Source organism: Elaeis guineensis, chromosome 7 (assembly GCF_000442705.2).
Source record: "Elaeis guineensis isolate ETL-2024a chromosome 7, EG11, whole genome shotgun sequence".
Lineage (NCBI taxonomy): Eukaryota > Viridiplantae > Streptophyta > Magnoliopsida > Arecales > Arecaceae > Elaeis > Elaeis guineensis.
In genome coordinates this window covers 93,688,053-93,715,193 of record NC_025999.2, presented here as the reverse complement: position 1 = coordinate 93,715,193, position 27,141 = coordinate 93,688,053, and the positions used below count along the sequence as shown (strand labels likewise).

The 27,141-nt window shown below is 38.1% G+C and overlaps 3 protein-coding genes across 11 annotated transcripts; 1 reads left to right on the top strand and 2 right to left on the bottom strand.

Moving 5' to 3' along the window:
• Positions 1 to 33: 33 nt before the first annotated feature.
• On the bottom strand, positions 34 to 1,672 carry LOC105032193 (uncharacterized protein At2g34460, chloroplastic). Its single transcript, XM_010906571.3, has 5 exons — positions 1,513 to 1,672; positions 1,215 to 1,424; positions 992 to 1,108; positions 431 to 703; positions 34 to 317 (listed from the first exon to the last, which is right to left on the bottom strand). Exons 1-5 carry the CDS (start codon positions 1,636 to 1,638, stop codon positions 153 to 155), a joined length of 891 nt encoding a protein of 296 aa, XP_010904873.1. The 5' UTR covers positions 1,639 to 1,672; the 3' UTR covers positions 34 to 152.
• A 10,537-nt stretch (positions 1,673 to 12,209) lies between these two features.
• LOC105032191 (uncharacterized) lies at positions 12,210 to 18,819 on the top strand. Of its 8 annotated transcripts, XM_029260957.2 has the most exons (6): positions 12,210 to 12,857; positions 13,907 to 14,096; positions 17,379 to 17,570; positions 17,929 to 17,988; positions 18,068 to 18,113; positions 18,192 to 18,819. In XM_029260957.2, the coding sequence occupies exon 1, from the start codon at positions 12,309 to 12,311 to the stop codon at positions 12,843 to 12,845; it is 537 nt and encodes a 178-aa protein (XP_029116790.1). In that variant the 5' UTR covers positions 12,210 to 12,308; the 3' UTR covers positions 12,846 to 12,857; positions 13,907 to 14,096; positions 17,379 to 17,570; positions 17,929 to 17,988; positions 18,068 to 18,113; positions 18,192 to 18,819. The 8 variants fall into 8 exon arrangements, with proteins under 8 accessions (XP_029116790.1, XP_029116787.1, XP_073116332.1 ...); XM_029260954.2 differs by having other exon boundaries at positions 13,959 to 14,096; positions 17,929 to 18,113; XM_073260231.1 differs by lacking the exon at positions 17,379 to 17,570.
• A 2,557-nt stretch (positions 18,820 to 21,376) lies between these two features.
• Positions 21,377 to 24,466, bottom strand: LOC105032190 (transcription factor bHLH144). 2 transcript variants are annotated; one of them, XM_073260227.1, is made up of 4 exons: positions 24,203 to 24,466; positions 23,975 to 24,104; positions 23,670 to 23,852; positions 21,377 to 22,927 (listed from the first exon to the last, which is right to left on the bottom strand). In XM_073260227.1, the coding sequence occupies exon 4, from the start codon at positions 22,549 to 22,551 to the stop codon at positions 21,835 to 21,837; it is 717 nt and encodes a 238-aa protein (XP_073116328.1). In that variant the 5' UTR covers positions 22,552 to 22,927; positions 23,670 to 23,852; positions 23,975 to 24,104; positions 24,203 to 24,466; the 3' UTR covers positions 21,377 to 21,834. The 2 variants fall into 2 exon arrangements, with proteins under 2 accessions (XP_073116328.1, XP_010904869.1); XM_010906567.4 differs by having other exon boundaries at positions 23,975 to 24,034.
• Between the last annotated feature and the right edge of the window lie 2,675 nt (positions 24,467 to 27,141).

The following is a 27,141-nucleotide window of genomic DNA, read 5'->3' as shown; positions in this document are numbered from 1 at the left end:
GCATAAATATATAATTCCATTATGTGAAATGGCTGGGTTTAACTTTCCATCCTTTAGTTGAAAAAAGAGGGAACAAACATTGCAGCAAAAAATTAAAAGGAAGACATTAAGAATGTTGCAAGCTATACCACATAATGCCTCACAAAACATGATTAGTTTTGTTTAATAGCACTAAACAGATCCTCTAGTGAACGTTTTGGAGCATCAATGCGAGAAACAATCTCCACCACCTTGTAGAAAGAATCCTGGCAGAATAATGCTTCGACGGCAACTTCGGCAACTTGATCTCTAGATATGGAACCTTCATAAAGAGTATCCTAATAAAGAATGGTTAAAAAAAAAAAAAGAACAGGTCAACAAATTAACCGAAGAAAATGAATGCTTGAATAATACAAAATAAAATTGAAAGGCCAAATATGGACACAGTTACCTCCGGTTCCATGACTATATTTCCAGTTGGGGGATCATTTCTCAACCCTCCAGGCCTTATGATTGTATAATTTATACCAGACTTCCTAATGTACTGCTCTGCCTGCAGCTTTGCTATCAAAGTAAGTCCAAACACATTCAAAACTATGTAAGCTGGATTAAAGACTTGGCCCATTGCAGCTCCATTTACTAAAATGGAACTGATAAGAATGAATCTGTTAACCCCAATTTTGCGGCATGCTTCTACAAGGTTCACGGTGCCAAAGTTGTCTACCTGCAATATTAATTATTCCGAATTACCGAAGACTGAATCAAATATATGAAGATAATTTCTGAAGAATAACACAAACTAGAATTTGCAAATTTGCTAAAAATTGTGGTACTAGACGCAAACAAACAGTTTGTGTCCATTTGTATTTCTTTATATCCTTCTCTATTAGTACCAATTTTTTGCACGACATCTCATGAACATTACTGTAATGGAATAGATAGCGTACAACATCTTATGAGCATTACTGTAAGGGAATAGATAGTGTATAAGTTTACCAAACAGCGAGCTGACCTTCCATGGAGCAAAGATATCCCACGAAGGCCGAAACCCCGTGGCGCAAACCACCGCCTCCGCATCACCAATAGCTTCAACCAACTTGTCCGACCCCGCCGTGACATCTGCCCTCACCTGCCAATCCCACCCACCCAATGTTAGAATCAGAAATCATCTCATAAAATGTGAAGCAGCCAGAATTTTCACCACAAGCTCGGGAAATTGGTCGTCTTAAACTCACAATCTGCACATTGGGGTCCTGCGGAAGGCTGCTTCTCGCCTTATCGATATCGAGAGCACCTGCCCGCACTTCGAATCCCTTCGAAAGCAGCTGCTCGACGATCCTCTTCCCGGTTTTGCCGGTAGACCCTGCGACGAAGATCTTCTTCTTCTTTCCCTCAATCCTCGTTTCTTGCTCCATCTTATCCGCAGCTGGACTCGCTGCCTCCATCTGCTAGAAGAACAGAACAACCAACGTAAAAGAAAAACAGATGGAGAGAAAGAGAAAAAAAGGAGAGAGAGCGATTCGAAGGCTACACCTTTGCAGCTAAAATGGATGGAAAGAAGGATTTCGGGGGGATAGGGCGAGCGGTGGAGGATATGAGGGCGAGACGTGGTGGAAATGGAGTCCGGAGGAAAGCAGTAGCCGTAACGCCGACAGCCATAACTTTATCGAGAAGTCGATTCGGCCCCCATGAAGCTTCGTTTTGGCCTTTGATATAGATATTCCGATGTTTAATAAATACACTCCTTATAGGCTTCGTGCAAAAAGATAAATAAATAAATACACGCTCGATGAAAGGAAAATTAGGGAGGGCACTAGCAATTAATTGGGGGTATATTTGTCAAAAATTGATCATATAAAAATATTTAGGATAAGCTGGGAGAAACTGAATTTTTTTTAAAAAAATAAATTTTTCATGTGCAACGACCATGAAAAACATAATATTATATCGAATAGATTTTTTTTGAAATTGACTAGTTTTATTTAAAAAAAAAAGTTACATCCATCAATTTTAAAATTGATTAGCACGGTTAAAGTTTGACTTCTGTCCACACTGGATTGGCTGGATCATGATGTATGTTTTCAGTCATGTCTTTGTCATTTTTATTGATGCAATGCCGTCGAACTTCTTCCATTCTCCGATCAGGCTATAGCAAGATTATTCTTTATCTCTTCATTTTCTATACCGACTCTCTCTCGCGACCCTTGCATTCTACATCTCAGGAGCGGGCACTGGATCTTTATATGCCGATCGCTATAGCTCCCCCGCTCTCGCATCTACTCTTTATAGATGACCTGCTTACTAGTAGACCGAGTCTCGCTTTGGAATGCCAATGGCTTCCAAAGAATTTTAAAGGAATATTGTCTCGTTTTGAACTAGAGGGTGAATCTTCTCAAGTCTGCGATTCACTTCAGCCCGAGAACGCCATCCCACTTGCGACTTTCCATCAGAGGCATTCTAGCAGTCGCTAAGCATTGTGGGATGTTGCGGCACCTTGAGTGTCCCTATAACATGGTGCAGGCTAAGGAGGGCGGAGTGTCATGATATGGAGTGGGCTATTTGGAAGCGGTTAGAGAGTTGGCAAGCTAGAGCACTCTCTATGATGAGAACAGTCACTTTGGTTAAATCAATTCTTATTTCTATCTCTATTTATCTTTTTTCCAATACAATTGTCTACCCAAAATTTTGCTATTGAAGCTTGAGCAGCTCCTCAGGAGTTTTCTATGGGATGTTGTGCACCAACCACTACGGCAAGATGGTTTTGACATCCAATCCTTGATCACTAGGCACGAAGCCATGATTGCTCGCCATGTAGCTAGATTTATCTTGAATCTGGATTACTTATGGAGTATGGTGATAAGGATCAAATATAGAATATGGTCTGAGGACGGAGAGACTCAGTCGAGGAGGAGTTACTCTTTCCTATAGAGGGAGGTGTGCACCCATGATTTTGATGTGATTTTTTAGATGAGATGACTTGTGAGGGATGACTGGTCGGTGAACCTATCTGGGGACCAATGGATTGTTGACTTACTGGTATGCCAATGGCCGACCTTCATCAGTACCGAGATGGATGAGCCGACGAGGATTTTGGATCTCCTCCAATCAGATGGTAGAGGATGGGATCCAAATATGGTGGCCCAGCTCTTAGGGATACCCCTGGCAGAGCACATGCAATCCTTAGCACTCCCTGTAATAACCCAGATTTAAAAAAAAAAAAAGGGACGGAAGGAGACTTTCGAAGGGAGTCTTCTTCTCCGATGAATCCCGATCGGAGAAGGACTCTAGGCCTCTTAGAACTCTAGGATTCTCTATAAATAAGACTCTCCTCTCCCTCACGAGCCTCCACCGGCGACCGTCGAGCCCGATTTCTCTCCTTTTCTTCGTAGAGGCCGCGGCAGCCTCTTCTCGTGTTCATCGAAAATTGAAGGTCGAAGAGGCCACCAGAGTTCAGGTAAGGATTCAATCTTTCTTCCTCTCCCTCTTCTCTTTCTTCCCATGGTTTTAGACTCCTCGCCGGCCGTTAGGATCGCCGAAAAATCCATGAACAAGAAAGCCCATGTTTTCTGAATTTTTTTTCGTTGATTTTGCCGCCGTTCTCCTCTTCGCTGCCGGCCGAACCCCATCGCCGTCGTTGCCGGATCTCCGACCAAGCCGCTGGAGCCTGAGCCATCGAGGGGGGGACCTCACGGTCTTCCCCTGTTTCAGCCAAGGGAGGCCGCGGGAAGAAAAGAAAAGAAGAAGAAGAAGAAAAGAAAAGAAAAGAAAAAGAAAAAAGAAAGAAAAGAAAAGAAAAAGGAAAAAGAAAAGAAAAGAAAAAAGAAAAAGAAAAAAAAAAGAGAAAGAGAAAGAGAAAAATAAAAATAAAATAAAATAAAAAGAAGAAGAAGAGAGAAAAATTTTCTCTCTCTCCTCTCTTTACCTTCTCTCTCCAGTTTCTCTCTTTAGATTCTCTCCCTATTTTCTCTCTCTAGACTTTTTCTCTTTTTATGAATTTTGTCTCTAGAGTCTTCCTCTCTCTCTGATTTCATCACGGACCCTAGGATAAAATTGAGATGAACATAAGATGATCCGAGATTGCCCCAAAATTCGTGCGGTAGATCTGATCCCAGTTCGATCCTATTCAAAATTTGTAACACTTGATTCATATTGAGTCACCCTGATAGGACCTTTGATGATCTCGACCATGATTGCCTCATCAGAAGGATACGAAGATTCTCTCTCCACTTTCTCTCTCTACTTCCTCTCTCTAGAATTTTCTCTTTTTTCATGAATTTTCTCTCTCTAGAAGTCTTATGGATCAGTAGAGGATCCTGATACATAGACAAATCCTAATTTTGATTAATCCTAAGAGAGATCTTTGATCTGTATTATTATGATCGATTATCGATAATTTTCTCCATATATGATCTTTATATTTGATCAGGGTTACGAAGAGATGATTGTCTGCAAATGATATCGAGTGAAATATTTTGTTAAAGAAATTCATAAATTAAAGAAGAACATTGATTTCTGTGCTTGGATCAGTCACCGGTAAAGATAAGAATTCCTGTACATGATCACTATTATATATATGTTATTTTACTGTTAGTCTTGCATCGTTGGTTTTGCATCGTCCGATTTGAGATCGATGAAATTATTATACCTGAGATACTGTTATTTGATTTTGAGCATGAGTATGTTATGTCAATATATATGTATTAGAGATTGATGGCATGATTATATGGATATGACATATCTGAATTGATCATAATGCAAGTCGGAATTGATTGGATGAAATCAACACATAATGATTAAATGAAAAGAAAGAGATATATGGTATGGACTAGTCTTGTCATGTGGAACAGCCTGCCAGGAGCTTATGCCTGGGACAGCCCCCACTGGCTTACAGGTGGATCAGCCGGCTAGGAGCTCATGCTTAGGACAGCCCGTCAGGAGCTTATGCATGGGACAGCCTCTCACGGGTTTTGGTATGTGGGACAGTCGGCCAGGAGCTCATCCTGGGACAGTCTTGAAAGACTTTTTAAGTGAATTCGATCCGGATGGTGACTAAGGTATAGAACTTGGATAGTCCAGAACCAGAAAGAAAAGGTTAAAAATCATGTGATTATGAAAGGAGAAATGAAAGATAAGACATGAAATAATTGTTGAATAAAAGAGGTTTCACCTATTAACATATGATGATGCATCTATTTTAACAAGACAGAAAATTTATGAATGTTTGCATTATTCTGGACATTGAACATGAGATTTTATATTTTATTGCTTATCCTTATTTTCAGACTATATTACTATATCAGTGTGATATAAGAATTCTTACTGGGCTGTAAAGCTCACACCCCTTCATCTTTCTTTTTCTTCTCAGAGTTACAGGATGCTTATGATTGGCTATGGCTTGGATTTACGGGTGAGCAGAAGGATAAATAGAGTGTCATAGTATCTGATCAGAAAATTGAAAAAATTTAAATTGTAATTATGCAAGATTTTATAAATTATTATTGAAATTAATTATTATGGATGTTAAGGTTGTAATGATTTATTTTGGCCTTGCATATTCTTTAGGGCTTGCTCTAAGGAGTGTGCGGCCATCACGTATCTGACCCGGATATTGGGTTCGGGGTGTGACAGAATGGTATCAGAGCATAGGTTATGATCATTAGGGATTATGATATAAGTGATTAGAATATTATAGAGTGATATCAGAGCTTAGATTATGATCATTGAAGATTACGATATAAATGATTAGGATGTGATAGAATAATATCATAGCTCGGATTTAAGGTCACCAGAGATTATGAAGAGATATTAAAACTTTATGTAAGATCAGTAGGATGTGACAGAGTGGCATCTGAGCTTAGAGCTTAGGTTACGTTCATTTGGAGATAATGATACAAGTGATTAGGATATGACAGAACAGTACTAGAGTCCAAGTTTAAGGTCACTAGGGATTGTCATATAAGTGATATCAAAACTTTGAGATTATAATCAATAGAGTATGATTGATAAAATCAGAGTTTAAGATTTTGATCATTAATGGTATGATAGAATGATATTAGAGTTTAGGTTATGATCACTAGAAAATATGATTTAAGTGGTATTTGAGTTTAAGGTTATAATTATTCAGAATTGTAATTCTAGTGATATCTGAACTTAGGTTATGATCATGAGGAACATGATAGATATAAAAGAGAAGATTCAATATTTAGATTTCAAATCAATAGATATTAAGATGAAATTTATGCATAAGTGGCATATGTTATCTATAATAAAATTGACGAGTTATATCTTAGATTTCAATTAGTAAGGTTGATCTAAGTATGAAAAGAGTTGACCTTGGAATAAAGTGGGAGTTATTGATAAGTTATGTTGAGTATACTAGAGAATTTTGGAATGTAAAACTTATATGATTGAAGATCATGATAACTTTTCTGATTTTGATGTTAATTATCTGAGCATTACAAATTTTAAATTTATCAGAAGGAAGTTAGGATATGGTCTAAGAAGAAATTTCATCATATGAGAGAGAAATATTTTTGAGTATTGAACCTATAAGAGGATCATATATGAAACTCAATTTTAAATAAAAAAAAATATACTTGAATTTTATTATGAGAATATGACATACACATCTTGATGAAATCTTTGGTTACTCAAAATATCATATTCTGAATATGATTCTTTGATCTTTCAAGTTGCATTGAATTTCAAGTCAAAAGCTTACTTTTCTAAGTGGATCAAAAGTATTTTGATATTGTTGTTAAATTAAAGAAGAAAATTTATTTTGTCAGAGTATGATATATAGGTTATGATGAAATCTTTAATAATTCGTATTACTATCTTTGGATTAGAACTTTTTTTAACTTTTCTTGTGATTGTTGAAGATGGTGAAGTGTATTAATTATTCAAGTCAAAGTTTGGATTTTTTTAAATTGAACTGAGACATCTTGCTAGTGTTAAATTTTGAACGACTTATACAAGGGATAAGATTTTGTATGAATTTATCGATTAATATTAAGGGTTGTGATGAAGAGAGCTCTATAAGAAATAATCAAGTTGATTCTATTTAAGGATGTTGGCTTGAGTTCTTCTAGTTTGTCAAGTTAGAATTAATTCTTTTAAAAAGAAAGATTGATTTAGAAATTATCTAAATGATTATAAGATAAATCTAAGGTTAACTCCAATTGATTCTAGACATGTTGGATTCTTGAAGAGTGATGAAACTTATGCAATGATTTCAAACATAGAAAGTGGGTCAAGATTTAATTTTTATATGCTATACCCAAGGGTAGTAAAGATAAAGAAACTTAAAATTTTGCCCTAAGTCTTATATAAAATTTGAAGGTTGGATCTATCCTGGATCGATCTAACATATAAGGATATTTTTATCTTTGATATAATTATATAATTTGATAAATTAAGATCAAAGTACGCAGCAAAAGTATTATGGGTTAAATTGATTAGAAATATTAATTCTTTGATTCCGAAGTTATTATGGAATACATTAGTTGTAAATAAAGAATGATTTTAATCTGATCATAGTCGGATAATTTTTGTTAGTAGGTTGCTTTATTGTAGATAATGTCAAGAAATTTTAGATATCTCAAGTTTATTAACAGCTTGATAGTTCTGATATTAGTTCAAACTTAGAATGTCCTGACATAGATTTCATATTTTTTTTTAAAAAAAAAAAATTTAATATTGTTACTTGAACTGATATAGAAGATTGAGATTTTTCTTAAGATTAGAGTCTACATATAAAATTTGTTAGAAGGTCAAGAGAAGAAAGAAATCGATGATTGTGAAGAGTGCCCGATGTTTGATCTTTATTTATTTTCTATCAAGGGTAGTCTGAGATAATTATGAATTTCGAGTGAAATATATTAGATAAATAATGGTGGTATATTAATACAAGTCCAAAATATTACAGTTCTTCAAAAAATTGAGAAATCAATAAGAGGAGATAAATTTAAAATTTCAAATAATTTTTGTTATAACCAGATCATGAGAAATAAATAATATATATATGACATTATTGTAAGTTTGTGAATGATATGAAAAATGTATACTTTGAAAATAGGTATCTCGAACGACATAACCTAATTTCGAGGATGAAATTATTTTAAGGAGGAGAGAATATAATAACCCAGATTTAAAAAAAAAAAAAAGGGGACGGAAGGAGACTCCCGAAGGGAGTCTTCTTCTCCGATGAATCCCGATTGGAGAAGGACTCTAGGCCTCTTAGAACTCTAGGATTCTCTATAAATAAGACTCTCCTCTCCCTCACGAGCCTCCACCGGCGACCGTCGAGCCCGATTTCTCTCCTTTTCTTCGTAGAGGCCGCGGCAGCATCTTCTCGTGTTCGTCGGAAATTGAAAGTCGAAGAGGCCACCGGAGTTCAGATAAGGGTTCAATCTTTCTTCCTCTCCCTCTTCTCTTTCTTTCCATGGTTTTAGACTCCTCACCGGCCGTCAGGATCGTCGAAAAATCCATGAACAAGAAATCTCCTGTTTTCTGATTTTTTTTTTCCTTGATTTTGCCACCGTTCTCCTCTTCACTGCCGGCCGAACCCCATCACCGTCGTTGCCGGATCTCCGACCAAGCCGTCGGAGCCCGAGCCACCGAGGGGGGGCCTCACGGTCTTCCCCTGTTTCAGCCAAGGGAGGCCGCGGGAAGAAAAGAAAAGAAGAAGAAGAAGAAAAGAAAAGAAAAAGGAAAAAGAAAGAAAAGAAAAGAAAAAGGAAAAAGAAAAGAAAAGAAAAAGGAAAAAGAAAAAAAAAGAAAAAAAGAAAGAGAAAAATAAAAATAAAATAAAATAAAAAGAAGAAGAAGAGAGAAAAATTTTTTCTCTCTCCTCTCTCTACCTTCTCTCTCCAGTTTCTCTCTCTAGATTCTCTCCCTATTTTCTCTCTCTAGACTTTTTCTCTTTTTATGAATTTTGTCTCTAGAGTCTTCCTCTCTCTCTGATTTCATCACGGACCCTAGGATAAAATTGAGATGAACATAAGATGATCCGAGATTGCTTCGAAATTTATGCGGTAGATCTGATCCCAGTTCGATCCTATTCAAAATTTGTAACACTTGATTCATATTGAGTCACCCTGATAGGACCTTTGATGATCTCGACCATGATTGCCTCATCAGAAGGATACGAAGATTCTCTCTCCACTTTCTCTCTCTACTTTTTTTCTTTAGAATTTTCTCTCTCTTCATGAATTTTCTCTCTCTAGAAGTCTTATGGATCAGTGGAGGATCCTGATACATAGACAAATCCTAATTTTGATTAATCCTAAAAGAGATCCTCGATATGTATTATTAGGATCGATTATCGGTAATTTTCTCCATATATGATCTTTATATTTGATCAGGGTTACGAAGAGATGATTGTCTGCAAATGATATCGAGTGGAATATTTTGTTAAAGAAATTCATAAATTAAAGAAGAACATTGATTTCTGTGCTTGGATCAGTCACCGGTAAAGGTAAGAATCTCTGTACATGATCACTATTATATATATGTTATTTTACTGTTGGTCTTGCATCGTTGGTTTTGCATCGTCCGATTTGAGATCGATGAAATTATTATACCTGAGATACTGTTATTTGATTTTGAGCATGAGTATGTTATGTCAATATATATGTATTAGAGATTGATGGCATGATTATATGGATATGACATATCTGAATTGATCATAATGCAAGTCGGAATTGATTGGATGAAATCAACACATAATGATTAAATGAAAAGAAAGAGATATATGATATGGACTAGTCTTGTCATGTGGAACAGTCTGTCAGGAGCTTATGCCTGGGACAGCCCCCACTGGCTTACAGGTGGTCAGCCGGCCAGGAGCTCATACCTGGGACAGCCCGTCAGGAGCTTATGCATGGGACAGCCTCTCACGGGCTTTGATACGTGGGACAGCCGGCCAGGAGCTCATCCTGGGACGTCTTGAAAGACTTTTTAAGTGGATTCGATCCGGATGGTGACTAAGGTATAGAACTTGGATAGTCCAGAACCAGAATGAAAATGTTAAAAATCATGTGATTATGAAAGGAGAAATGAAAGATAAGACATGAAATAATTGTTGAATAAAAGAGGTTTCACCTGTTAATATATGATGATGCATTTATTTTAACAAGACAGAAAATTTATGAATGTTTGCATTATTCTGGACATTGAACATGAGATTTTATATTTTATTGCTTATCCTTATTTTCAGACTATATTACTATATCAGTGTGATATGAAAATTCTTACTGGGCTGTAAAGCTCACACCCCTTCATCTTTCTTTTTCTTCTCAGAGTTACAGGATGCTTATGATTGGCTATGGCTTGGATTTATGGGTGAGCAGAAGGATAAATAGAGTGTCATAGTATCTGATCAGGGAATTGAAGAAATTTAAACTGTAATTATGCAAGATTTTATGAATTATTATTGAAATTAATTGTTATGGATGTTAAGGTTGTAATGATTTATTTTGGCCTTGCATATTCTTTAGGGCTTGCTCTAAGGAGTGTGCGGCCATCACGTATCCGACCCGGGTGTTGGGTTCGGGGCGTGACACTCCCATTCAACAACAACCGAGACATCAGGATATGGAGATCTTCGTGCACTCTGAAGGTGGTGGTGAGGGACTTGTATCGAATCTACCAAAAGGAATCTATCAAGTGCTAGGATGTTGGTTGGATCTAGAGGATTGAAGTACACCTGAGAGTATGTCTCTTCCTTTGAAAGTTTGCTTGGGATATGCTTTCAACTAGATCTATCTTGAGGGACAGGAGAATAATTTTGCCCCCGCCCTATCCATCCTGTAGACATGAGGAGGAGACTGCGGATCACGTTCTATTTTTATGTCCAATAGCCAGATAGTTTTGGCATCTTGCGGGTATGTATGCCTTCCTTGTCCAGACTAAGGATCTGACTCAGGCTTTTCTTAGTTTCTTATGGAGCTGTGCTGAGGCTGTAGCAATTAAGAAGGATGACATCTATGTGGCCTACACTGCTTATTATATTTGGCTATCACAAAACAGTCAAGTATTTGAGTCTCAAAGATCTTTGACCAGATTTATTTTGGAGCGAGCACTCTCCTTGGCAGTGGAACTCACTGATATAACCTTAAAACCATCTAAGATCTGGGACCCCTACCTTGCTCATACAGCACCATGATGGATTTTTATTTCTTGAGAGCCCCCTCCTCTGATGTACCTTAAGGTTAACTTTGATGGTAGTGTCAGGAGTAGGAGTAAAGGAATTCGCAGCTTTGGATCCAGACTTATTGCAGCTGGTGGTAGCCACCTTTTCGAGCCTACGATTCCAGATGCCGAGCTCTAAGTGGCTTAGACTAAGATTATCTATGCGAGGCGAATCCTACGAGCTGATCATCTAATCATCGAGGGTACTTCTGTGATAGTAGTGACTTGGATCTATGGGTGCGTGAAGAGAGGTGCTGCTCATCCCCTTCTTCAAGATATCGTGGCCCTGTTGACTAAGTGTATGGCATTGATCATCATGCACATTTTTTGGAAGGTGAATGCATCAGTGGACAGGATGGCTGCATTTGTAGCGAAGCACTCCGGAGATACTCTTTGATCGGATTTGAGCTCGACCCCTCAGCCTTTAAGGGATATTCTATTTTTTAATCTTCCTGAATATATCCATACATGAATTATATAAATGATCTACTTTTATCACAAAAAAAAAGAAAAAAATTTATTTTTTTCTTTTACAAAATTTTCAAAAAAACCAAACACACCTTAGAAAAGCTAAACAGTTGGTTAGCTGGTAATAGTGCTATTCATACTAAATTAGCACCTTTAATTCAAATTTCACTCCAACAACATTTTCTTCTGCACCTTCTGGATTCTTTCGAGCTAATAAAAATTAAAAAGGGTTCCATTTAATATTGATCATAAAGATTTTATGGTTGTATTTTATAATTATATTATTGCAACAGAAATGATGTGAAGATACAATAAAAATAGCAATGTCATCTCATCGGTTATCAGGAGAGAATATGAATTCATTTTCTTATGGTTGACCTCTTAAAATTGATGTTATAATTTTTCACGGAAAAAATTTCATGATTGATAAGTGAGTTTTCTTGCATCTTTCATTGGTGATAGCATACGAAGGAATATCTATAATCGTGAATAATTGGTTTTTTATAAACCCCAATCCGATTCTATCGATTTATGTCATTCAACCGATTGAAACCGTTGTTTATTGAGCTCAATTGGGTGGTGTCTTTCGGGTTTGGTTATTTGCTCAACCCTAGGGGTCCAGCGCCGGAATAAAAACAGATCGCGGAGGAAGAGTCGGAGTCCGAGACATGCGACCGAAATCCGATCACACTAGCGTCGGCGCCGCGGCGTCGGCGGCCTCCTCGCCGTCGGAATTCGACTCGATCGACCCGATCCTCCACCTCCTCCGCTTCCTCCCCTACGGCTTCCTCCGCCCACCTCGTCTCCGCGTGAAGCTGCCCTCCTCCCTGGCCCTCCCCTCCCCGATGACCGTCTTCTCCCTCGTCCTCCTCACCTACTTCGCCGTCGTCTCTGGCCTCGTCTACGACGTCATCGTGGAGCCCCCCGGTATCGGCAGCACCCAGGACCGCTCCACCGGCGCCGTCCGCCCTGTCGTCTTTCTCCCCGGCCGCGTTAACGGCCAGTACATCATCGAGGGCCTCTCCTCCGGCTTCATGTTCGTACTTGGCGGCGTCGGCCTCATCCTCATGGACCTCTCCCTTGACCGCAACCGCGCCCACAGCATCCGCATCTCCTTCGCCTCCTTCGGGATCTCTGCCATCGTCATCGCCTACATGATGAGCATGCTCTTCATCCGCATCAAGATTCCTGGCTACCTCTGGTGATCCTCCTCCTTGGTATGTCTCAGAGCTGGCATCTTGGATGTTATGGATCCTTTTCTGGATCTAGGGTTAGTAACTTTGAGGGTTCTTAGAACTTTTTCCCTTTTCCGCGAGGAAATGCGAAAAAACAAAAAAAAGATCGTGATTTTTAGTTAAATGGATCATTTTAGAAGAACTGTTTTTCGTTCTTTGAATCAAAATGTGTGTTTGTTAGTTGGTTTGATTCCATTGCATTATGGAATGTGTTATAATTTGAACTTTTGGTAGAGAGTGATTTGTGATGGCTGGGCATGGTTTTGGTTGATTGTTAGTTTTATGTTTCATGTCTGGTTCCATGGCCTCATTTTATCCTGGGTACGATAAACTGAAATTGTTGTTGCCAATATCTTCGTATCTGCCAAGCCCATAATGTGAGGCAACGATGATATGATTATGGGAATTCATTGTGGACTTGCTGATTATGTTGCTTGTTTAAAGAACAACAACACAAGCAAAACTTTTAGAAAGATCAACCATCATCTTCGTGATAGTTATGCTTAATGGACCTATGGCTTCGCCGTTTACACTTTCTGGGAGTAATTTACATTTTTTTGATATCATTGTTAAAAGACCAGAGCATTAGAAATTTTGTAGTCCAACTGAGCTGGAAGCAAGTTTCCTATCATTCTTTTCCAGAATAAAATACTTAAATGTAAAATATGAACAGGCTAAAGAACATAAGGAGAAAGACAGGAGACTGTGGCTTCTATGTATTATGAAAGGATCAAGAAGTTCTAAGCAAGATTCTACAGCAAAGTTTTCAAACATTTTACCAGTTTTGTGCTGCAAAAGAGTAAAATGTTGACCTTCACTGTCAACATGTGGCTCAAGTTTGAGCATAATCTGTGGTGAAGCCAACTATAGCATCGCAGCTCCCCTCAACCAACATTTTACCCCATGGGAATCTATGATATGATCATTGTCTCCATGAACACATGCATGAATCAATAAAAATTTTAACAATTCTAATGAGTAATTTCATGCAAGTTGACATCTTGGTACATGCTCTCCTCTTCCCTATATAGCCCAATCTTGTGGAACGATCCCCATTGCCCAAGCTCGTGGTTGGTATTACAGGCAGAGGAGGTGCCAATTAAACTCTTATTGCCCAAGCAAATCTTGATGCATGTTGCAGATGTGGAAGAACTCAGGGAAGCTGATGGGAGCCTGCCATCAATTGTCCATAGAAAAGGGAGCCCAGGTGCTGCAAAAAAGGTATCAATTGGACTCTTATCATTTATTTTTATTTTTGTGAGAACTGTTTATGCAATCACAGTGAGAGCTGATGTGGAGCTATTCACAAGTAATTCATGATTCTACTGAATTGTATGCAATAAAATTGACAACCAGTTTTCATAATATAATAAAAAGTAGACAAGCAAATCACAACAAATAAGCATTTGGTTGTTGAAATGTTGTTTTATGTTGTTGCATATGTCTGTCTAAATCATACTAACTATGTTGGCATTTGTGATAAAGTAAAATTTACTCTCAGTTTACTTCTGTCCTGGTAGATGTTGTTTCTCTACAAAGTTCACCAGACAAACTGCTGCAAAACAATGGTGCATCAATCATATGTGATAACAGTTTCTCTGTTACCTGTATGTAATGTTATGGGCTTTCGGAGTTTCCAACCATTGTAGCTTGAGACTATAGTGATTTTTTTTTTTTTTTTGGAATGGTTAAGCTTGCTTCAGATGACAGTCAAAGCCCATATATTTTTCACGTTATGTATTGAAAGGGGAAAAAGATGGAAAGTAAAAAAGTCAAAAAAAAAATCATTTATGCTATGTAATCACTTGGAAAAACAAAGAGATAATAAAAGAGACTACGTATACTTCAAACATGTCCCGCATGAGGCATATTTTGGTCATGTGATTTACTTGTTTAGTAATTTTATTTTTTGATTATGTATGATAGATAAAGGAATTTGTGCATACATGTATGTATGTAGTAATGTGATTTTAGAAACTGAATTTGATGACATGTTGGATTGCATAGAAAATGTTTAATGTCCTATGTAGGGAGATTGTCAGGTCCTTCACAGTTTCTGTTCACGCTTTTATTCATATCTGAAGTTGAAATGATTAGTTGAGAAAATACATAGCATTTTGACTATAATTTTTTCAAAAAGGCTTATCTGTTTTACCAACAGTTGTTTATATGTTGGTTATGGTCTATCGCTAACAAGTGGTCCCCAGTATTTGATAAATATGTGTTGCCAGTTGAATTGCTAGTGATACATAATTTTCTTGTGAATCATTGGGGGCAAACCCAGATGTTTGACAGAGTATATGCTTAAAAATACAAGTTTATTGTAGTTGTCAAATAGTTATATTTCTGAAATTGAGTATATATTTTTTCTCCAGAGTACAATCTGCAGCTTCTGCTTTATGGAGAGTCAAATGTAGATGAAGCATGCCATGGAATTCCATTGGCTGCCAATGTTGTGATCTCCAAATTATGAAAGCCATTGCCCATAGTAAAATGAGAATTATGTACCTGTAGCACATGCTTTCTTTGAGTTGTTAAACTAGTCGATATTTGTGGATGTATCTTTTTCTTTTCCTTCCATCCATCAATATCATCCATTAGTCAATATGAATTCTATAATGAGTTCTTTACATTGATTTTACCAAAGCATTTTCCCGCAATCATCTTATGCATTACTTTTGTTAGAAATTGATATACAAATAATTTAAATGGAGAAATTTATGTGTTGGATTAAGGCCATGATAACAATCAGCGGAAACATATACTACTCTAATCCCCTACTGGAGGAGTTTGTAGAAAATTCTCTATTACTTTTGAATATGCAGTGGTTGGAGATATTTGGAATCCAATCTTTGTCAGTATTTAACCAGTACAAAGCAGAAGAATTTTAAATCACTGGGAAGTTGTTATTCAAATATCTTGTCAAGGTTTTTATTTAGAACAGTTGCCCACGTAGCATTTGAAAGAAAAACAGTTAATAAAAAAAAAAACTTTGGGAAGTAGGAACTAGAGGTGATGGATGAGTGCTTGATTAATTTTATAGTCAACTGAAATGCTAATATTACATTCGTTATGCATTTACCGTCCTATATAGCAACCCATGGCTGATAAAAGATGCATTAGACATGGTCTTTGGGTAGAGAATTAGGATAGTGGAAGATAATTTGCTGATTGGAGACCTTTGAATAGAAGATCAATACCTTGTAATGTGAGAGATGTGTTAAGTAATATCAAAACTATGGCAGAATAAATGATTTAAGATGGCTTTTTGAACATTTTCCTTCTTAAAGGAGAATACTGTAGATGAGATTGAATTTATACCAACTCCTTTGAAAGGCTGTCAAAGATAAGTTATGATCATCTGCACGTGAAGGTAAGATTACTACAAATACTGCATATCATCAGTTAATGCAGGATAACAAGGATTGCTGTAATGCTGTTTGGACTAGAATTTGGCCAGTGACTGTGCATCCTGAAATCCAATATGTCCTGTGGAGGTGTTTCCATAAGAAGTTACAACATTCAAATTATTTGCCATGCAACTTTGTTCTTCATAGCTGAATACCCGAGATACAACCTATAGAAGATATAGAACATATCATTTGAGAAGTGTTCCAATACTCTTCACGTCGAAGTGGTTACTTGATCATCTTCATATGGTTAAGAGGAAATCTATAAAGTACTAGGTCTTAAATGCCTTCAGGTTGGTGGTCTTTGCCTACTTCTGTGCTGATGGAAAAAATTGATATGCTCTATCTACATTCATTAATGGAAGCTTTCTAAATCAGTTATATCTGGGAATTGTATTTGAGAAGGTTGCACAAATCAATTTCTGGCATATGGTTAGGGAATTCTATTTAGATTACTGAATCAAAAACTTCATGCCTTTATCTGATGGGCACCACATGATGAAGGTTGCATTAAATTACAGCCTAATGATCTTTTAGCTCGGAACACAATATAGCAGGAACTAGAGGATTAGCAAGAACATCTAGAAAACACATTTGTCTGCATTGGACGAGGCCATGTCACTGAAGATGTATTGAATGCTAAAGTCCAAGCCTTGCTGAAAGGTTTGATAACGTCAAAAGTGGGGGGAAAAATACAAGGCTCCAAAAATATAATAAAGTTATGAAAGCCAAGTGAAAACAAATATCATTTTTATGTGACTGCTGAAGTATGATTCAAAAGCCAGTGCTTCAATATCCTCTGGTTTCCTTGCAATAGATATGATGCTTTTAATTCATGGTTCTTCATAAACTGTTTATTAGCAATGAAGAAATGTGATGGCAGAAAGCCAGAGCACCATGATGGCACCACCCCAAAGTAGTCCTTTTCACCATGATGGTTATCTACACATGCATCTTTTTCCAGTGTTTCTTTATGATAGTCGCTTCCAGTGCTCTTACTGTGACAAGTAGATAAATAACCTTAGAAGTGATGGAATGATTTTAGTGAAGCTTTTTTTTTTTTTATCTCACGGTACTTCTCTGTTCATTTCAGTAGGTTTGGCAGAATTTTCTCATCAGCTGAAAGATTTACATTGTCCTGACCCAACCCGCAGCGTAAATGCCAAGTTAATGTGAAGGTGGTGTTGTTTCTATTTCTAGTATGTTATGAAGAAACATTGTTATCAAGGCAGTGTGTTGGACTATGGAAAGAATATAAGCAGAGGACTGCCATAGTAAGATAAATGTAAGTTTAACTTATATAGTGAACTAGATTTGACTTCCATCAGATAAATTCAGGAGTTGCATTTATGGTGCAGTAAAAGGAAATGAAATAATGGTGCTTTGTTCTTTTTAAAATGGCAGCCCAAGTGCTGTTAGTATGGGCTGAAGCAACTTTTGTGGAACAGAATCTTTTCATATGGTGTATGATGAAAAAGCATTTGTACACTAGCTTGCTTCTGTAGCTATCGTGAAATTTATTGCAGCATGATGCTTGTTGATTATGATGTCTGGTGATTGTTGGGTGTTTGTGTATTTCGTATGCATACCATTGTTCTCTAACATTCAGTGTACATTGCATTGCATGGATATTTCAACATCAGATCAGATTCTACAGCTCATGTCCGTCAACAGTGCCTTGTTACCCAACACAATTGGAAAAGGTACTTATGACTTTTCCCATTTTCAGCCTTTGGAGCATAATATTGTTTGGATATTTCAACAACAGATCACATCTTACAGCTCATGTCCATTGATAGCGCCATGTTACCCAACACGGTTGGAAAAGGTACTTATGACTTTTCCTATTTTCAGCATTTGGAGCATAGTATTGTTTCTAACAAGAATTTACACTGCACAAGTACAGGATTCCTTTCCTGCAGTCAGAAACCATTTGCTTGATTCTTTGCTCCATTCATGGGATCATTGATTATGTGGCAAACAGCTACTGCAGTGCCTCAATGACTTGATGTTTGTTGAGGAACTCCATACAGTTATCCAAGGCCGTCAATTGCGCCTTCAAATCAGATTATAGTTCAAATGAAACAGTCATCCAAGGATTTGTCTATGGTCAGATGCTGAGATTTTCTGGATTAACCTTGGGCATGAGTTCTCCATTAATTTTGAAATATTCATTTTGCCGACCTTACTTGGAAGTCATGATGGCAGACTTCATGAGGATGCTTATCAGATGAAAGGCACAACAATATACTGATTTTGTTCAACTTACACTAATATGCACACTGATGGAAACATGATTTGCTGCATGGTACTTGCTGATCGGTAAATTCCTCTGTTGAATGAAGCAAATTTCTCTGTATATGCTTAATCAAGATATTACAAATTATATAATATGTTTGTACTAGAGATTTGTAAAAGTTGTATAAACGAGTTAGAGGTCCTCTAAACATATCCACATAGCTCTCTGCAATCCTGAATTCTTGTGCTATATATCTGATGTAATAGCAAGAAAGCCTGAGTTCAGGTATTTGCCATTCTGTGATGAGTTAAGTTAGGATTCTTTAATCTCATGAGCAATTCACAGCTATTTAAATTTTGTATTGCTGGTTGCTGCACAAACCTTTTTTTTTTTTTCTTTCTTTTTGGTAAGAAGCTGCACAAATCTTTTGAGTATATTGAGGCAACCATTTCACAATCAGGCAATTGAGGTGGAATCAAGAATACAGAATGGGCTCGACCATCTTCCGCTGCCTTCAAGTTTTCCTTGGGACTCAAACTCCCTTTCTAGGAATTAAAAGACTATGACCAAATAGTTTACCATTTTTGAGCTTAGAATTTTGGTGTTCATGTTATTTGTTCTTGATGTCTAAGCTATGCTTCCACGGTACTGTGGCACTCCATATATGCATGTGTTGTGTGGTTGGGGATGGATGGCACTGTGTTGCATGCCATGCGGCAGGCACCATATCATCTGTGGTGAGGGAATGAAAAAAGTGGAGCCAAGAAGTATTTTCCTCCGAATTTTAAATTTTACAAGATACTTAGTTTGGCACTAGGCAGGAAGCAGCTCAGCCAAGTCTAAAACACAGCTCCATGGCCAACAGCAAGAAGTAGTGCCTCAGCCATACCATTCCGCACTCGCATAAAGCCATCTTCCCACCATCTGCCTCGTCATTATTGAAAGCACATTGGACCACCACTTTTTTCCCAACTGTTATATAGCATGCACGGGAACTCCATTGTGATGGATTAGCCACTTTGAATAAACTGGAAGAGAAAATGGCATGAGACCTAATCCCAAGCTCCCAAATTCTAAGCCTAGAAGCAGGTTTTAGCTGATGACTGACTGTATAAATTATATAAAACTTTGGTGTCAATTTTGATGAGGTCAGATAGCTAGACCTGCACAAGCATTGAATAGTGAGGATATGTATTCTATGGATTGCGGTACTAGAAAGATAGAAGGGATTTCTAATTGATGTAAGCTTAATAATTGCACCAGGATTGACTGAGTCACGGAGTGGGAAACTTTTGAATATAAAGGAAAAATGCATTTCATGCGCCGCATCGTGGAGCACGTCATTTAAAGTAGAAGATGACATTCCATTGTTCCAACCAGTGGGAGATGCACGCTATGTAAGTAACTTGTGATTTAAGCTTCACTGATGCAAATAAAGTTTTTTTTTCTCATTTTTGATGAACCAAAATAAAGAATCTTTGGCTTAACATTTTTTCAACTTTCATGATCACTGAAATCTGTTTCTGTAGCACTGCCAGATTATTAACTCGATCAAGGCGATAGGTGGTTAGGGCTTAATTAACAAATAAATGCATGGTTTGATTCCATAGAACTGCGGCAAACACAATAAGAATGGTTTGATATGAGAATCCAAGTTTGTCAAGGGGGTTTGGTAAAGTTGGGACAGTTGCCCACTAGTCCTTTATAAGGATTCCAATTCCATATTGGCAGAGGTCTGGCTACATGCAAAAGTAATCTCTTTCTCAAAGTTGGGTCTTTTGATGGCAACGTATGATTATCAGTTATCCAAGGGTCATACGCAGTGAGCCCACATGACCATTGTGACCTGGCTTAGATGCAAGCAGGAATTGAAGCACAGTTGGATGACCAGTGAATTGAGCTAGGCTTGTCCGACAGAACATTTCGACTTAAATTTGCAGCCTTTTTACCAATCACTTGGCCAGTAACCAAACTTGCATGCTGGAATCAAAATCATCTTCTGAGCAAACTTCTTAATAAATTACAAAAAGCCAAAGACCACTAATGAAGGATCCTGACAAGAGTAAACCTGCAAACTTTATGCCAGTGCAGATTCCAATTTGGGACCAATCTCATCTCAGAAAGGAGCAACATGCCAGCTTGAGAAATCTAAAACAACTGAAGCCAGAAGCAAATTATCTATACTAGCCACAGAACATGGAAAAAGGTCATTTCTTGGACCGATCCTCCTACAGCTTCCCTCGTTTAGCCAGAGGTATGCTGCTCACCAGCTGAATAAGTAAAGGAAATTAAAAAAAAAGCTTCAGTCCAGTGAATCCAGGAAAGTGGGACACAGCCTCCTCATGACATGGCAGGCTTTTGTTGCCCATTGGACTCCCAAGAAAGACTACCAAGAAAAATGTGAAAAAAACCGCGTGACATGCTGATCCAAAGGCTTGACCAAAAGGAAACCACGGCCATCATTGCTCTCAGTTCAAATGCATCGTGTGCTAGCTTTTCCTTGCATTTATTTTTTCAGACTTTGAGCATTAAAGCAAGAAAAAAAAAAAAAAAAAAAAAAGCAAAGGGTGGGTGCTACGAGGTCAGCTATCATCATTGGTGTCTCTACGAAGGCTTATTTGTCACAGGAGGAGAAGAAGGCTGGTCCTTTATACCACACATTTCCTTGACAAATCACAGCACCTTAAATCAACAGCAGCAGCATCAAACAATGCATGCCCACAAATAAAAAACTCAAGGCACTCAACCAAGCTCTAAACCCAAACAAGTTGGGTCAGCCGCATGTTCACAAATTAAACATCACCTAAATATAAAAAACTACTGAAGATAGAGATGAGATTCCAAAAGGCAGACACATGTAACTAGAGTTGGGAATTTCATATAGTAGATTGGCTGCTAAAAAGATGTGGTCTTAAAGGTTAAAGAAAGTGGTTTGGCCGACATAATAGAGAATCATACAGAATAATAACATCATATAAGCATTGCCCACCATACTATGAAAGAGGGGGGGGGGGGCAAGAGGAGAAAAGGCATAGCCTTATAAGTACAAAACCACACAAAAAGCACCCAAACCGCCTGTGCGATACCAAGACCCAGCACAAAAGAGAAGGTGCGCAGATTTCCACCCGTTCCATATCCCCATCCAATAGGCACATAAAGCTTCCTCCCATGCTCTCATCATGAAGCATAAAGCCACAGTATATGTGGGGCATAAAGAACACACACAACCCACATACAGCATCATGAGAGTTTATGCTTTTAGAGGATTTTCCATTTCCTGTTAGTGAGATTACCACAAATGCGTGCCATCTCAGCTGTCAAAATTCTGCACTCCAAGCTTCTTCACTTCCACGTTGAGGGATTTCAAGTACTTAACAGCTTCATCAAGAACAGCAGGTGTATCCATTTGGTCTCTACCACCGGGTATGATTCCCCGAAGTGTTCTAACCATCTTCTTCATTTTCTCCTTTTTAGTCTTGCTGCTGCTGGCATTAGTAGAATTGAACTTGGTACATTTCATTCCATCTGAAAAAGAAGTGCCTCCCCAATTGCCCGGAGTCCGCCCGGTGCTGACCACATCATCATCATCTTCTTCCTCTTCTGAACTCAGCAATGCATCGATGTCTTCTGTGTCCTCTGTGTAAGGAGAGTGATATTCTCCCTTGCTGCCATTATCTTTGTTGATACTTTTGCCAGCTTCATGGGCATGACCTCCATCGATACCAAAGCTCGAAGAGCCAAAATTGTGGGCCAAGGAAGGGTGGAACATGACCCGGCTTTTGTTACATGTCTGGTCAAAGATGACAAAGTTCTTAGGACACGTTTCAGAGGGTTGGAACTCAACTCCATTAAGCGGCCCAGGAAACTCATGATGCTTCATGCCTGTCAGAGCTTGGCCAGAGGAAGGGACCGCTGTGGCACCATCAGCATAGCAAGCACCTGCAGAGGACTCAAGAGCATGACTGCCCACTTCATAACCACGAGATTGGGAGGCCTTCTTAGAAAATAATCTCGAATCTCTCTGCATAGGTCCCTACCAAATCTTGTCGAACAACTACGATGCTGTTAATCAGAATGATCTACCCTGAATTTAACCTTGGCCGGATTTAACTGCTGTTGGTAAGAACGATCTGATGGTATTAAGTTGGAAATGGTGAAATTCTTTAATCAAACAACTCAGCCAGAGTAGCTATCTGAGTCTAACAACAAGGAAGAGTTTATCTTGCATGAGGCCGATCTCTTCTTGATTTGATTTCGTCAGAGAGTTCTTTGTGATGGATCAAGTAATGAAGCCAAAAAAAAAAAGAAAAAAGGCTGGTGCTCACGAGCTGCAGATCAACTTATGTTCAAACTAGGAGTTCAATCTACGTGACAGGCTTAAGCAACTGGCGGAAGTATTCAGCCTACCATTTGGCATAGAAAATTGTAAGTGGTACTGCAGCTTTCAGACTTAGAAAACAATAATAAAGGAGAACCCAAACGGAAAGAAATACAAAAATTGCATAATTAACAAACAGAGAACACATAAATTTCTACATGGTTATGAATTGAATAAAATAAATTGTCTACAACCTAAGGATTTAGATGCAAAGTATCTCTCGATACAAAATATATTAATTTAGCAGTGAACTAGAGCAGCAAAACATAAGAATTCTGAAAATGCATTCCCGTTAACTTTCCTCTGGCAGAACTGGAAAAATATGGTTTAGAACTACCCACATCGCCGAGAAAAAAGCAGACCACATAAATTTCATCAATCTATGAAACACTAAAGCTAAAGATGTATCAACCGGATCTACAATCTACGAAGACTCGTTACAACTCTTCCATTTTATATGAATGCTTGATGAAAAAGGAATCTAACATATGTCCACTAGTTGTTAAAGATGATGAACATAATTAACGAAGACTTAGATATGGAGGTGGTGGTGATGTCTGTAGTCGGCCTCTTAGAAGTACCAAAGGCAAGGAAAAATCCTTACGTAGTTACATTTCAGACAGGTGAAAAACTTCACGATAGAATAACAAGTTTTGGATTCTGTTTTTTTCTACAATCGTGTCATATAAAAACATAACTCCACACATATAATCTAGCAAAAAGGAAATAACAAGTTCGATACAAGTGATACTAAACTTCGCATTCACCTGGCAAACTTGCATCAATTGATAATATGCGATCATTCTAACGCTCATTATGACGTCTCCAGCCTTCTTCACTGTCCGATTTATCTTCAGGTTGACGCCAACGTACATTCTAACTTCCTGAAACCGATATGTTCAAAATTCGGAAAACAGAGAACCCCCGATGATCAATATCCACCTGCTCCACTGCATGCAAAATTAAACGTGCATACTTCGCCTCAAAAGCCATGCATGAAAACAGATGACCAAAAATATCAACTTGATCAATTCGATAGAGATTAAAAGAAAGAGAGCAGGACGAAGCGTACGCATTTCCCATAGTAGTTGGCCGTCCACGACACCCACGGCATACCGTCCGATTCTAACTCCTTTAACCGTCATCCAATATAAACTTTTTAATCAGATTAAACAGCAAAGATGCATATATAACTTGCTCAGCTATAGATTAAAAACAGACTGTTAATCCAAGAAAAGCTTTAAAAGAATCCCCCTAATCAAAATAAAATCCCAGCGAAACCACAACACAGGGAGCACACCTGAGGGAGGGAGCGCTTGAAAGCTGGGATCCACTCCACTTCCGGACGAATAGAAGGTGAGATATCGAAGAGAAAACAGAGGAAAAATACGGACAAGGGGGGAGGGCTTTCTAGTTTTACTTTGGTCGAGGAGACAATCGGTGTATGGAAGTGAGCGGGCTGGTGCGTCCCAAACTGGAATACCAGGCGCAGATCTACGAGCGGTACTCTCGTATAAATCTTGCTGCTTTTTTTTTTTTTTCCCTTTTTTCGGACAAAGACTTTATTTAAATAGTATGTAAAATGTATACGGACAAGAAATGAGGCGCGGCGTGGGAGGAAGGCGTGCCGCTACGACCGGCGACTATTTGGGCGGCCTAAAGGAACCCGGAGGGGTTCGGATGACAACCGTCGGATGGCGGCGTTGGGAAGCGGGACTCCGTCAGATCGCGTGGGGAGGACAGCCGTCGGATCCAGCGCGCGTGCTCCTGGATCCCGGGGTGGGGCCCAACAGATCTGGGGGACAGGTGGGAGGAGTGGGGAACGTGGCGAGCCCTGGCTCATGTGCGTAGCGTAGAGAGAGGTTATCATCATGATGACAACGTTCGTTGCAGCGTGGAGGAGAAAGGAGGGACCACCGAGGGGGAGCGTGTGTTGGTGTGTATACGGACGGACAGCTGGACTGACGGCATAGCACGCGCGGCCAATGCCACTTATGGTACCAACGCCGTCCGAATTGATGGGTTTATTCCATGGTTCGAGTGTCATGTCCTGGTTTCCAGCAACAATGGTTATTATTTGATGGACAGGAGGCAGGAAATATGTATATATATTTCCCTGTTGTTCCTGTTCTCGACTGTATAAGAACAGTGATTAGTGTACACCCTCCTGTAGAGCCATGATCACAAACTTTGGATCAGGACTCATCGGATGTGGGGGGGTGAATGAATTTTAAAGATCTGTCTGGATTGCAGGAATATTATTCTACGTAAATAAAGTATTTTGGTTCAGCCTGCATCTTTTGAAAGCTCATGCAAATCCATTTCTAGCTTATGGGTCGATTGAAGATCTTTTTTTTTCTTTTCGGAAGGTTCAGCCGGATTACTCGACACACACAAAAAATATTATGATGGAACAGTCGAATTTCGGAATTAATGTAGATAACGGACAACAAAAATGTTTCTAGATTTTAAAAATTTCCAACTAACAAAATTTTATATATATGCCATATGCAATTGTATTGAGATGTATATAAATTTATAATGTCAAGGTACATTTACAGTTAAATAACAGCAAATGAGGTTAATATGTTAGTTTTTTTTTTTTTTGCTAAAAAATGAGAGTTGGAAGGAGGTGATTCGGTGCATCAACCTTCTCTGGGCATAATCATAAGGCTCCGACCCCCACTAGAGAATGTTTGATTCGGAGTTGAGTTTGGATGAATAGACTGTTGGAAATTGTGTCCCAAAGTCAATCGTCAGCTTGTTGACGATTGTGCTTATCATTATAATTATATATAAATTATTGAATTAATAATATTATTTAATTTTCTCATCACCGTGTACATCTCATTTTGATAAAGTCCTTAAGACTATTTGATTCGATAGGAGGATATATCGTTTAGTCCTTAAACCTTAAGTTCATGACCAAATGATATACTATTATTAGGACGATAGTTATATCAAGTATAAGTCATTGTGTGTCATGTACGTTGGTTGTCCTCTTAACCAAAGAATGTGGACACACTGGCATGGCATGCAAGTGAGACGTAGGAGTACATCTCACTGAACATGATCAATTACTGAGCACTCTGCTGTCAAGAGTAGCTCGTAAAGGATATGGGTATAAGTGTCCCTCCAACCTGAGATCACCACAGTAACTTGCAAACAACTCTCTATGCTTTGGTGCCGAACTATCTGAATTTCAAATTCAGTAATAAAATATTTCTGGGCATAGTCAAGTATTTACGAAGTCGGTATGTGAGTCAAGATAGAATTGACCCCTTCGAATAAGTAGGAGTTAATGTATCAGTGTGTTTCAATTCAGTAAAATCTTGATCAGGATAATTTATGTGATGAATTTTGAAAATTGAAATATAATGTGGATGACCATATTAGGGTTGGCAGTTAAACCCTAGATCACCTTGAGCATTTGGGTCAAAGGGATGAATTATACGGTAACCATATGCCAATAAGTTCTTGAATGATGCTTTGCAATCTTTCGATCTATCCAGACGTCGGATATCATTGCTAGATGGTCACTTTGATTGGTATAGAAATATTATTTTCATACTACTGGCTTAGGTTCGAATCTATGGGATCACACTCAAAAGAAGTTTCTGACTGATTATATGGCTGATCAACAATTAAAAATCGTTCTAGTATAAAACAGTCAATTCGATTGATGATTAATTCTATGCAAAAATTGTAATAAATCAATTCGCTAATTGTTGGTGAATTATAGGAGGATTGATTAGTAATTAGATTTTTAGTTAATTTAATTTGATTGAACATTGAGGTTTGGATCGAATCTAATTGAATTGGATTCAATTTGGTTTGATCCGATTAGGTTATGAGATGACCTAATCGCTAAGAATGTTCGATTCCTGATATGATCAAGACTTGAGCTTGATTAATTTCTAATTTGATTAGAATTTGATCATAGCTATTTACTACCTAATTAGATTGAGTTTAATAATCCAATTGGGTTTAACCTAATTTGGTTGGGTTAAGAATCTAATTGGATGAAAAAAATAATTCGAATTCAAATTTTTTGTACCTCTTTTATCTGCGCCCTCTTATTCTTCACATGAAAAATATTTTACGTAATTTTTTTCATACCTAGAAGCCTTTCCACATCCTCATCTGAGTCTTTTTGAATTAGAAATTGGTTGGTTTAAATTTGAGTTCAAATTGATTTGAATTTGAATGAAAACCTAAAGTCCAAATTGAGTTGGACTC

What these genes read in the sequence shown, in the direction of transcription:
- LOC105032190 (XM_073260227.1), bottom strand. Translation starts at nt 22,551, where the DNA reads ATGCAGAGAGATTCGAGATTATTTTCTAAGAAGGCCTCCCAATCTCGT.
- LOC105032193 (XM_010906571.3), bottom strand. Translation starts at nt 1,638, where the DNA reads ATGGCTGTCGGCGTTACGGCTACTGCTTTCCTCCGGACTCCATTTCCA. An exon ending in AGGACCCCAATGTGCAGATT is followed by an intron (nt 1,109 to 1,214) that starts GTGAGTTTAAGA and finishes TGGGATTGGCAG; the next exon opens with GTGAGGGCAGATGTCACGGC. An exon ending in ATATCTTTGCTCCATGGAAG is followed by an intron (nt 704 to 991) that starts GTCAGCTCGCTG and finishes TTAATATTGCAG; the next exon opens with GTAGACAACTTTGGCACCGT.
- LOC105032191 (XM_029260954.2), top strand. Translation starts at nt 12,309, where the DNA reads ATGCGACCGAAATCCGATCACACTAGCGTCGGCGCCGCGGCGTCGGCG.